The following is an 11,199-nucleotide window of genomic DNA, read 5'->3' as shown; positions in this document are numbered from 1 at the left end:
TAAAAGAAGAGAAAAAAGTTAAATATTGGGGATAGCAATATTCAAACGATTACAGGATTTTTTTGGTCTTATATGCTGCTCTATTATTTTTATAAACCAAATACTCTCCTACACATATTCGTGTGCCGGTGATGTTTTCTTTCATCTCTAAACATCGGTGACCACGTGTTTTAACTGTCAAAGTACTTCAACACGTGTTAAATTATGGTAGACCATGCGTCTCCACCGGGTTTTCGCATTCCGTTGAGGAGAAGCGGCCGGTTTATTTGCTTGCGTGCATAGAAATACAAAACATTTTGCATTTATAATCCTTTTAATCCTCGATACGGAGAGGGTACACTTATCGTTTCTTTCGTTACGAGCATTTTCAACACACACGTTCAATTCACGGTTAAGGTTATGCATTAATGCGTTGCCGTTGAAAGTTAAAATACAATTTTTAAGTTTATTTGTCCTTTTTAGCATGTTTTTATCTACTTCTTCATCCTTCCGTAGTTAACAAAAAGAAGAAAAAATCCCTCCGTCCACTTGCATAGCGACACCGATGATTCACTAATGAATGCGTGTTTATGATCAATGCAAGGTTTAATAAACCATTTATTTTGCGTCGCCTGGTTGCTGCTGCTTAGCTATATACATTCTTTGGTATTTTTAAATGTGTTTTGTTTTGCTAAAAACCGTCATGTGTGTTGCGGCATATCTACGTGAAGGCAACTTAAAACTTAACCTGCTGCTCGCTTATAGCATTGGAGGCATACTTAACTGTAAAGTACAGGCTGTTTTTCATTAATGTAGTAGTTATTGTTACTTTTTTCCTCACTATCATTTTGACACCGAAAGCACACCGATTAATGCTTTGCTACTTGGCTATGTTTGTGCTTGTGCGCGCTTTCCTATTTGCACTATTTGCTCACTTTCTATTGCTGACGGACAAATTTTCAAAGTGGCCAGCAATAAGGCATAAGTAAAATATGGCATAAGTAGTTTACTGGCCAACTGTGTTGTGTGTGTATGTGTGCACTAATTATGTGAGTGGACGTGTGAGTGAATGTGTGAGTGACTGTGTATTGGGTTTGGAAGGAGCTCGGTCGCCTAGCAGCCGACTGTTCCGCGGGACAATCAACTCCAGCTGGCGTCGTTTGAAGAAGCGGTGCCATATCACATGAATCAATTATCATCATCTTCATACTCGTACAGTGCCGGTGCGGGAGAGTCCATCACGAAAAAGTCCATACATTCTGTGTACAGGCGTCCTGGGGAAACAAAAGGAAAAACAGATCATATTAATGGTGATAATACACTTCAGCACTTCAGGAGAAAAAGGACAGATAACATTCAAGAGAGGGGGGAAAACAATGAAAGTTAGAAGGAATGGACACTTTAGATGCTTCGTTAGTTAGGCATTTGATGCAGTTCGGGTTAGTACGGGAAGGGTTTAGTCCATGCTTGCCGGTAGCATGCCGTTTCCTTGCAGCAACTTGTATGCACCTGGTTCTCGACAGTGTGACCATTTTCTAGCTAAAAGTTACAGCTATCATTTTTTTTTCATATTTGGTTCATTCGTCCTGCTTTGACATTTCAACAGCTCCCCTATCTGATCTGTGTTTTCTTTGTTTTCTTTGGTTTTGTGTCTTTTTGTTTGTCTACATTCAGTTGCTTGTTCTTGTGTTCCATGAAATATTTTTATTGTTATTGCAATTTTAAGTTGTTCTATGCCTAATTATTTCTAATACTTCTATCGTTTCATGTTTTGCTCCTAGCAATGTCTTATTGAATTTATTCAATCCATTTCATTTTTAACTTTTCTTGCCATTCTCAAACGAGCATTGTAATTTTGTCTTAACCAATGGAAGATTCAAATACAAACAAAATTATCTTCTTACTGTTATATTTCCTTTGTCCTTTGTTAATGTGTTGGTGTAAGAACCAGACGAAGTACATAATGTTGTTTATGTTAGTTATATACATACATCTACACAAGCGAGTTATTTGATAATGTTAGAATTGTGTTAAAAATAGGATGGAAACAGAGTTTAGCAAAACAATTAAGTTTAGCACACCATTAGGTAGTTAAGTAGGTACAGAAACGTCAAGAAGGCGCTCACCTTTGGTGATCGAGGATGGTATGGTGGCAATCGGTTGCCCTTTTTTTTTGGAGCATTTTGGAGCAGCACCCCAAAACAAAGGTCAAACATGGGTGGTTTGATTGCTTGCGTTCGATTTTGTGTTTGTTTATGCTTGCTTTGCATCATCAGTCTTATGTTCGTCGCTCGATTGTCGCTGTGCTGGCTTGCGTTTGTGTGTGTGTGTGTGAGCAGTCTTTAAGTTCGGGCAGGCTCTAAGCTAAGGCGAGCGTACGATTGGGAACAGAATGCAGATTCGTTGCAGTCCGTCGTTTTCTTCCCACGCACACTCACACACAACATTAGACAAAAAATTCATGCTTTCCATGTACGGTGTTCTAGCTTGCCTTTATTTGTGGTACCGTTACTCTCACTGCAATGATGGCGATTTTTCTTTTCGCTCTTTGTCTACCCATAACAGTTCCAGTGTTGCCTATCGCTCCAATATATTTTACTGAGTACCTATTAATTACTATTATTATTATTATTATTATTATTATTATTATTATTACTACTGTTACCACTAGCACAGTGGGAAGCTTTCCCGGCCCACACGTTAGGGCATCCCTATATGCACGAACATGATTACTGGACTAGCAATGTCGCTCGATTTTTGCGCTTCGTTGCCTGGCTGCCTGAGCATCCTTTTGGGCCAACTAACCTCTCCTATAATACTCATGCGTGATTGTTTGTTCTATGAGATTTTGAAAAGAAAAGTGTCTAACTATCGACTATCTAACGCTTCTATTTTCATTATTTACAATAAGAGCAATGAACAATGAATAGCATGTTCAACATGTACAACTGTGTTGCTGGCTTTCCAATACTAATATTTAGCGCTCTTCGATTTGCTTTGACAATTGAGTGGATGCGCCATACGACGGGAAAACAAGCATTGGTAACATTTGAGAACATGTGCTTAATAAACCTCTCCGCACATCTCCAGTAACGGGCGAACTTTGACGTTTGAATGTGAGAAAAGAGCTACGCAGTGGGATGGTTGCGACAATAACTAAGGAAAAAGCGAGAAACTACCCAACACCTTAACCAACAGGCTCGCAAGCGATGGATAGGGAAGAGAGAAAGAGAAAGTGTGTAAGAAAAAAGGAGAGAGAAAAAATGTGTATTTTTGTGTGAAAGAGAGAGAAAGAGATAGAGATACTGTTACGCATCTTTACGTTTCATGTCAAATTGCCCAGGGAGCAAAATCAGCCGTGTCGTTCTGTCCATCAAAGTTGGCCATGCGAAAAAGCATGTTGATTTTGTTGCTTGGGTATCAGTGCTGAATAGGAGCTTTGTATTGAAACTTCTCATGAAGCTTTATGTTTTAATTTGCAAGACGATTTGGCTTAGCGCTATACATACACAAATGTCGATCCACTCTCCAAAACCATGATCTAGAATCCCAAAAACCAATTGAATGTCATGGAATAGTTTTTTGCATGCTGATTGATTAACACGTTCAAAGTGTGATGATATAAAACCGGGTAAAAAGTATTTACGATACCATTGTCAGGGTTAATTTATATACTGCTCGTTTAGCTGTTGTGGTAGAATGACAGTTAAATCATTACTGAAAGGTTTGAAAGCTCGTTCGTTAGGGAAAGTGTAGAAGAAAGAAAAAAATCCAACACCTTTCTGCATTGGGTTAGATTCCTTGTACCGTTTTCCAATGTCATATTGTGCCATAACAATAGTAGAAACAAAACAAAAAGACCAACACCAATTTACACCATGTCTCCACATAAATCCACAAAGAACATTGTTTAGAGCTTTGTTTGTTCTGCTTATAGGTAATTTTCTCTCGTTCAAATTTCCACAAAAAAGCTTTTCCTCCATCCTTCTTTCCGGCCGCCTTTTCAGGTGCAAGGTGATGATCCGGGAGTGCGTTGGAATGTTTTACTTTAATTGATTCGGTTGCGTTACACGATGTTCCGTTTGCCGTTGTTTGATTTCCTTCATGTTGTTTCGTTGAGAACCCATTGAAGTATGCTTTGCTTTGATTTGCTGCTTTTCTTTGTATTTTTTTTAATGTTTCTTTTATTTTGTTATCTTGCTTTGCTTTTATTCCGTCTGCCGTCTGCAACACTCTGTACTCGGAGTGCTGTATTCTTTTTCCCCCTTTTTTTACTATAGTTTATATTAAACCTATGATTCGGTTTACTATTACTTCCTTGTCCGGTTTTGCAAAATGTTCACCTCCACTCTGTGTTCACCTTGCCCCTCGGAGCTAACGGGAGAGTAGTATGCTTACGTACACATAAAACAATAAATAGGTTTCACTTTATACATTATACACAAATTTGTACTATCAACTTTTTTCCCACCCCCTTTTCCTTTTCCACACAGCGCACACCGTCACCGTCAGCTTTTCCGTTCGCTGCCGCTGTTTTATACTTGTCGTGTTTAACGCTTTGTTTTAGCCTACCTTTTTATCCTGTATTGTCCCATGTGCACCAGTGTACTATACAAGAACAGGCTAGCTATCTTGGTTGTTAATTCCTTTTTCATGTTCCTAATCCGGCTTTGCCATTGGGTCAAAATTGTTTTGTTAGAACGTTCAGCTTTTGCTGCGATTGCGTACTCCCTTTGCTTTACAGGCTGGTATTTACAAAACCAACGACCAAACGTCTACGGTGGAGAACGATAGAGAGAGAGAGAGAGAGAGCGAATGAAGGGAACTGGCTAGTGGAACTGGAAAATAAGTCACTTTAGCTACTTCCATAACCAATCCGTTCTTCCCGCTGCTTCCTATCGCTTTCTCAACACAACGTCCGTCCGTTGGTACGTCGCTTTAGTTGGCATTTCAAATGTAATACCACAGCGTTTGTGTATGATTTTGTGTTTGTTTACCCTACGGCTAGGACGATTTTCTACTAGTGTTAATTTTTGGTTTTTTCGCTGACTAATTACTCCCCCCCCCCCCTCCCATGGCCGCCATCCCCAACAAACGAGAGCAACAATGTCCGGCATTAAAACGGCTCTCAACGGTCCGCGGCATTCGTGTGCGTCGTCGTCGTCGTGGGGTCCGGGCGGTTTGCTTCCTGCGTTCTTTCTACGGAGCGGAACAGACAGCCTGCTGGTGTGGCGGGCCGTTTACCTAAACACCCGATCGCTACTCCAGATGCCGAACCGCGCACCGTGACCGCTGATTCGAGGGAGGTTTTTGTTTTGTTTTTTGTTTTTCATTTCTGTTCGTTCGTTTGCAATCAGGGGGGGTTGGTGTGTGTGGGTGGGTGTGTGAGTGTGTGGTTTTGTTTGCTGATGTTATAAAGCCTTATTTAGCAATAATAACCTGCGTATCGCTGTGATGTACAGTCCTGCTGCTTGTTCGAAGAGACCGGATGAAACTCGCTGTCCTTGTTTTCGCACCGAAAACCGGAAAATCCTTTCGGACAGCTGGGGTATAGAGAGAGAGAGAGAGATATATAAAGAGAGAGAGAAAGGTATAGAAAAAGGGAAAGAGAGAGAGAGAAAAAGAGAAAGGGAGAGAGAAAAAGAGAGAAGAGAGAGAGAAATAGAGAGAGAAAAATAGAGATAAAAAAGGGAGAAAGAAGAGAGAGAGAGAGAACATTAGTGTGTGTTGCAAAAAAAACGTCAAGACCTATTGCATATGGTTTTTTTTTCGATTCGCAATCCATTCATAGGAATTATTGAACGGTTCATCCATAAAATACGTAACGCTCGTAATTCGACAATCGATCATCTCTTGCTTGTATCCATAGCCGTTTGGAAGAGATAAAAGAACAAAGTCACTTTCATTTCTTATTTTATTTTTTAGCGTTACGTAATTTACGGATTACGGCTATTACTGACAATTTAAATTGAACTATCCCGCAACAAGCTTTGTGTGTTATGTTTGTTTGTCTTATACTACTTTTGAATTGTGTTTAAATATTCAAACAAAAATTAATCTTCATTAAATTTTTTGGCAATTTGTATTTTGGAAACATACTGATCAAATAGGAGTAATTAATTTATCTGATTGGAAATAATGTTTATACGTTGGGTTGTAATGCAATCCCCACAACGACCCCACAACGACCAGTCGCTAAAATTAACAAACGAACAAATGAATGCCAATGCCGAACACTTTTGATTTTTTAAAGATTTTTATCCATTGCTTTCGCGATGCCGGGCAACACAAAGCGTCAGGAAAGTGCACCGGAACTGTCGTCCCGGTGGGTTGAGAAACCCTTCCCTGATCGATCGATCGTTCGATTGCAGACGAATGGGTTGCGAAATCTATCATGGGTGGGTGTATATTTACTAGCAAGCCAGCTCCCCGATGCTGTCGATGTTGAAGCACGTGCCGCCGTTGTGGCAGAAGTCGTCCCGATGGCTGTCGGCGCAGGACCGCGAGTAGACCGCAGGAATGGTCGCTTCTGCAACGCAGAAAGAAAGAAAGGGAAAGCAATAAAATCACCCGTAAACGACGATCGCTAAAACCAAAAGGGCATCGCCGAAAAGTGGAAAAGTGTAAAGGTGCTGGCGGAGCCGGACGCAAATCCCTCCGGCTGCTCGCACACTTACTTGGTAAGGTAATTTTAACGTGCGTCGAGTTGAAGACGGACGAATTGTTATATCTATTTTTGGCCCGACACTCGTACTCTCCAGAATCCGTCGTGCTGGTGTTGAAGATGATCAGCTCGGACCGTTTCCTGCGAAAAGGCAAAGATGGAGAGAGAGAGAGAGAGAGGGATTATTGGTGAGACAGTATTGTGGGATTGATAATGAGATCGTATTGAAATGATCATGGGATGCGGTCATGATGAACACTCACTTCAGATGCACTTGGGCGTATTTGGTGGCGTTCCGGTTGATCAGCCGCTTGTCTTTGAACCAGGCCACCTTCGGCGGTGGCTGACCACCGACCTTGCATACCAGCCGCACCCGCTTGCCCTCGACGCGCGTCACGTTCGGTGTGATGAAGTGGATCGCTGGCCGGGTACCTGACCGGTGGAAAACGGAAAGAAAAAAAAAGAAAAAATCGATTTAATATTTATTTACAATGCACTTTTAATAATGCCCGTGAAAACTGCTCTTACCCACCCACAGTCAGTTCCTGCTCCGTCCCATCCCATGGAGCGTTCTAGAACTTGCACTACCAGACTTGGTCACTGCGTGGGGCAAAATCTTTATTTGTGCAACTGTATCCGATGGCTTATTGCTCTTTTAACAAACAAACATTCGAGATCGCTCGGAGTTCACTTCGCTCACTTTAGCATATTGCGCGTGCGAAAGTAAACTGACTGTGCGGCAATTGGTTTCGTACCAATCGCTAAGCTGTACGCAATGAAAGCGAGTGCAGACGACGCAACCAAAAAAACGGCCGAACATAGCCGAAACCATACGGGAGCGCCATACAAACATTCGGTTCCAGCACGTTCCATCCTCCGAGCCAGGAACGTTGCGGTTTCTCCTATCCAAAGACACAAGTTAGGGTTACGATCTAATGAACCAGTCTGTATATAATTTTGGGTTTAAAAAGCTGATCTGCCTTTCGTTTTTGGATTAGCGGAACTGTCCCGTTCAAACTACGTGAATTGCCAAAAGTGCATGTTCTTTTTCCCTTCCTTCTTTTTGTTATTTGATGCAACAATCATGGTTGGTTTAGGGGCCTGCCTAAGACACTAGCCCATGAATGTTGGCTTTCCGTGACTGATTGCACACATTGCTGCACACATGTAGTAAGATGTTCCGTCATACCTTACGAGGCTGGAGCTTATGAAAGGCCTTTTTTTAAACTGGTATGACATGACGGCTGTACTACAAACCCGACCCGTTTGCAAAATAAGAACGAGTTCAATAGTTGTAGTGTCTGTACGATACGAAACTTCTGAACGATGCTGGAAGCGTTCGTGCATCGGAAGATCTGAACGATAACGGGAACTCTATTGGAATGGAACAGAAGCACTAGATATACCGTCGGTTTACCACGGAGTAAATGCGATGAAATGGCCTATGTCGTGGCTAGTAGCCACCTTCGAATTAGGTGGTTGAACAGGTCATGAGCTTCTGCTGCTACACTTGTTCAAGCATTCTCAGGAATTTTATGGCATTGCGCGACTTGGAAGTTGTTCGAAGAAATTCACTTCACATAATGCTAGGCACGATGCAAATTAGCCACCGATTGCACCTGTGTCCACAAAGGGGAGGTATAACATTTGGGAACGGAAGAGAAAGAAGAAAACCTATAGAAAGAGAGATCGACAGGGCAATAGAGTGCGAGAGCGAGGGAAATTGTGAGAAAGAAAAAGAGAGAAAAAGAGGCGATCACGTAGTTCGCCTATTCCATTAGATTCGCCTCTAGAGAACGGTCAAAGGAGCGAGAGGAGAGAGAGAAGTAGCAAAACGGATTAAAAATAAAAGCAAGTGTTTTTTACTTATTTATTTTTTAATTATTTAAGTGTACAAATGTCCATCTGAAGTGTAAAACGGTATATAAAAGGATCCCCCGACCGGTACGGAATTAAGAAAGGCAAAAGCATCACATCAAGATGTTCCGTAAGCTGTTCAATTTCATCACGCTCCTTGTCGTCGTGGTGCTGATGCAGTCTGCAGCGGATTTCTTCCCTTGCTTGAAGCCAGTCGCACCAGCACCGGGACCGGTAGCGGGACCGGTAGCGGGACCGGTAGCGGGACCGGTAGCAGGACCGGTAGTTGATGTATCGGCACCAAGTTCAGGATAATGATGGCACGTTTCTGTAAGGATAATCTCCCACACTGATGCTCCGGCATTTAGCAGCACCGCGACGGCCTCACTAGCGTCCTACGCATTCACACACACTGATTGAACCATTCAGGATTCGAATTGAACTTTAGAAGGGAATAAAAAAACGCACGGAACCTTTTGACGAAACCAACCGGTGGTATAGTTATGGCTGACAGTTTATTCACGCAAAGCGATGGAAAGAAACGAAGTGTGTTAACATTTTGGGCATATTGTGTCTTGAACAAAGGATTTCATCCGAAATGATGGTTATACTCCCCGGTAGTGGAGATGGAATCGGAACCAACCATGCCGGAACCGGTCCGGAACGATGGGTGCCGCGCTGGAGCGAACCCATCGCCACTGCCATTTCGCAGTTGTGTTTACCATGGCTGGCAGCCTTCGTCAGCACGCGCGAATTCGGTGGAACAGAAATGTGGATCGCTGCTCGCTTGCTGAAAGCGCCACTTGTGTCAACAAAACGGGTTGTATCGTTTTTTGTTGCGGTAATGTCCCATGGCCGCCACGCCACGAGCCCGGTTGCAACTAGGTCGGTGCTATCGCGCAGTGTAATGGCACAACGGATATAAAACACCAATCCCCGGACCGCACCAAAGTCACAGAACTTGTGTAGCGCAACCCAGCAAGATGTTCCGCCAACTGATCGAAACCGTCACGGTCCTTGTCGTCGTGGTGCTGATGCAGTCCGCTGCCGATTTCTTCCCCTGCCTGAACGCGGTCGCGGGTCAATTGTCAGGATAAGGATGGCACGATTCGTGCGCATAGATAGCCTCACGCAAATGATACACCGGCATACAGGAGCAGCAACAGCAGCAGCAGAAGCAGCAGCAGCAGCATGAGGTACGAAACATCCCTCGCAAAACCTCTGCAAACAACACTGATTGAACCATTCGAATCTAGTTGAACATCGTCGTACAATAAAAAAACGCACGGAACCTTTTGACGCAACCGATTGGTGGTACATTTTGATTGCGAAAGAAATGAGGCGAGAATCTGTCTACACTGCACAGCCTTCAAAATGTCAAAATTGTATGGAATGGCCTTTGGCTCGATGGGTTCGACGCATCAGCTTTCCATCATTAGCGGGATATGGTGATATTAAGGCAAACTTGTTTTCGATATCATAAAGCCATCATAAACCAGGCGTTATTCTAGTGTTGCGTAGCCGTGTCATAACGATTCGAGTGATTTTTTTTTTGCTTATTTTTTGTATAGACAAGCTTCGATTTGAAGTTCACTTTCTCGACTCGTATCGGAACAAAAGCAGAACATAGTAAGCTCTAATAAGCTAAGCACAAGCTCTAATAAGCCAAGTAAGCAGTGCAGACTGCTGGTGGAGCCAACGAGTAGAGAATTCAATGCCTCAAACCTGTCGGACCTTGCTCTAACAAGTCATGCGGGTACAGGAGGATTGCCCAGATGATATTGCAACATAAACAATGCTATGTTTGCTGTTGGAATCTTCAATTTAGATTTAAATGCAATTCCATCAAATCTTCTTGCTCGTATAAGAAATTGCAGTCAGAATGCTTTACCTGAGTTTCTTTGTTTTTTTTTTTTGTTTCCGTTGTCTCACGCTTGTCTGAATATTTCCTACACCTTTACAGGTTTATTTTGCACCTGTACCCGAACTTCGGCTAAAGCTTGATGTTTTTTTTTATAGAGACTTTGAGCCAATTGGCCTCATTCGCCTCTTTAAAAGCTTGATGTCTTACTTACATATTTTGTGCAGCCTTCATGAATTTCATGAAATCAACATAAGTTTAATGTATAACATAATTGTGAATATTTGCCATAACGACGATTATAAGAATAAACTGCGTTACATTCTTTTACAAATACACCTACGCATACATCGAACACGCTCGCTCCAGTTGCTGTACGAGTTACTAGAGATTTGGCAAAACAAATCGATAGTTATACTTTAAAATTGTCTGTAAAATGAAATTTGAGCAAAAATTACCCAAAACAAATGAGTCTCATCGATGAATGACTTGAACACAACCATCTCTCCAAAGCCTTAGAACTCTCGTAATCGTTTTCTGGGCAGAACAATTAGCAAAGCCATTTCTATTGAATTTGGATGACTTTTCTTTGGGGAATATATTCTTACTAACGTTATGTTCTTTATAAATGCTATTGCCACATTGATGGAGTTGCTATGATTGTTCTTCGCCTTCGGCTCAACAACCGTTGTCGATCAAGGCCGGCCTGTAACGGTCCATTCGGGGCTTGAAAACCCATGACGGGCATGTTGTTAAGGCGTACGAGTTGACGACTGTACCACGGAACCGGCCTTAGCTGTGATTACTGAACGAACCTAATTTCTGATTGAAGTTAATT

The 11,199-nt window shown here is 42.3% G+C and overlaps 1 protein-coding gene across 4 annotated transcripts in view; it reads right to left on the bottom strand.

The window, feature by feature from the left end:
* Positions 1 to 418: 418 nt before the first annotated feature.
* LOC120961490 (protein vein) overlaps positions 419 to 11,199 on the bottom strand; it is a 51,658-nt gene continuing 40,877 nt past the window's right edge. For 3 of the 4 annotated variants that reach the window (XM_040385215.2, XM_040385217.2, XM_040385218.2), the window contains exons 4-8: positions 6,907 to 7,075; positions 6,657 to 6,784; positions 6,394 to 6,508; positions 5,419 to 5,522; positions 419 to 1,253 (exon numbers count right to left, since the gene is read on the bottom strand). In XM_040385215.2, coding sequence (XP_040241149.2) covers positions 1,168 to 1,253; positions 5,419 to 5,522; positions 6,394 to 6,508; positions 6,657 to 6,784; positions 6,907 to 7,075 — 602 coding nt within the window. In that variant the 3' untranslated portion in view covers positions 419 to 1,167. Of the gene's footprint in view, positions 1,254 to 2,105; positions 5,523 to 6,393; positions 6,509 to 6,656; positions 6,785 to 6,906; positions 7,076 to 11,199 lie in introns of all 4 variants that reach the window. The other variant, XR_007451810.1, reaches the window with a different exon arrangement.

The sequence above is a fragment of the Anopheles coluzzii genome, chromosome 2 (assembly GCF_943734685.1).
Source record: "Anopheles coluzzii chromosome 2, AcolN3, whole genome shotgun sequence".
NCBI lineage: Eukaryota > Metazoa > Arthropoda > Insecta > Diptera > Culicidae > Anopheles > Anopheles coluzzii.
Note: the sequence above shows the minus strand (reverse complement) of the source record. Positions and strands in the feature narration are given on the sequence as shown.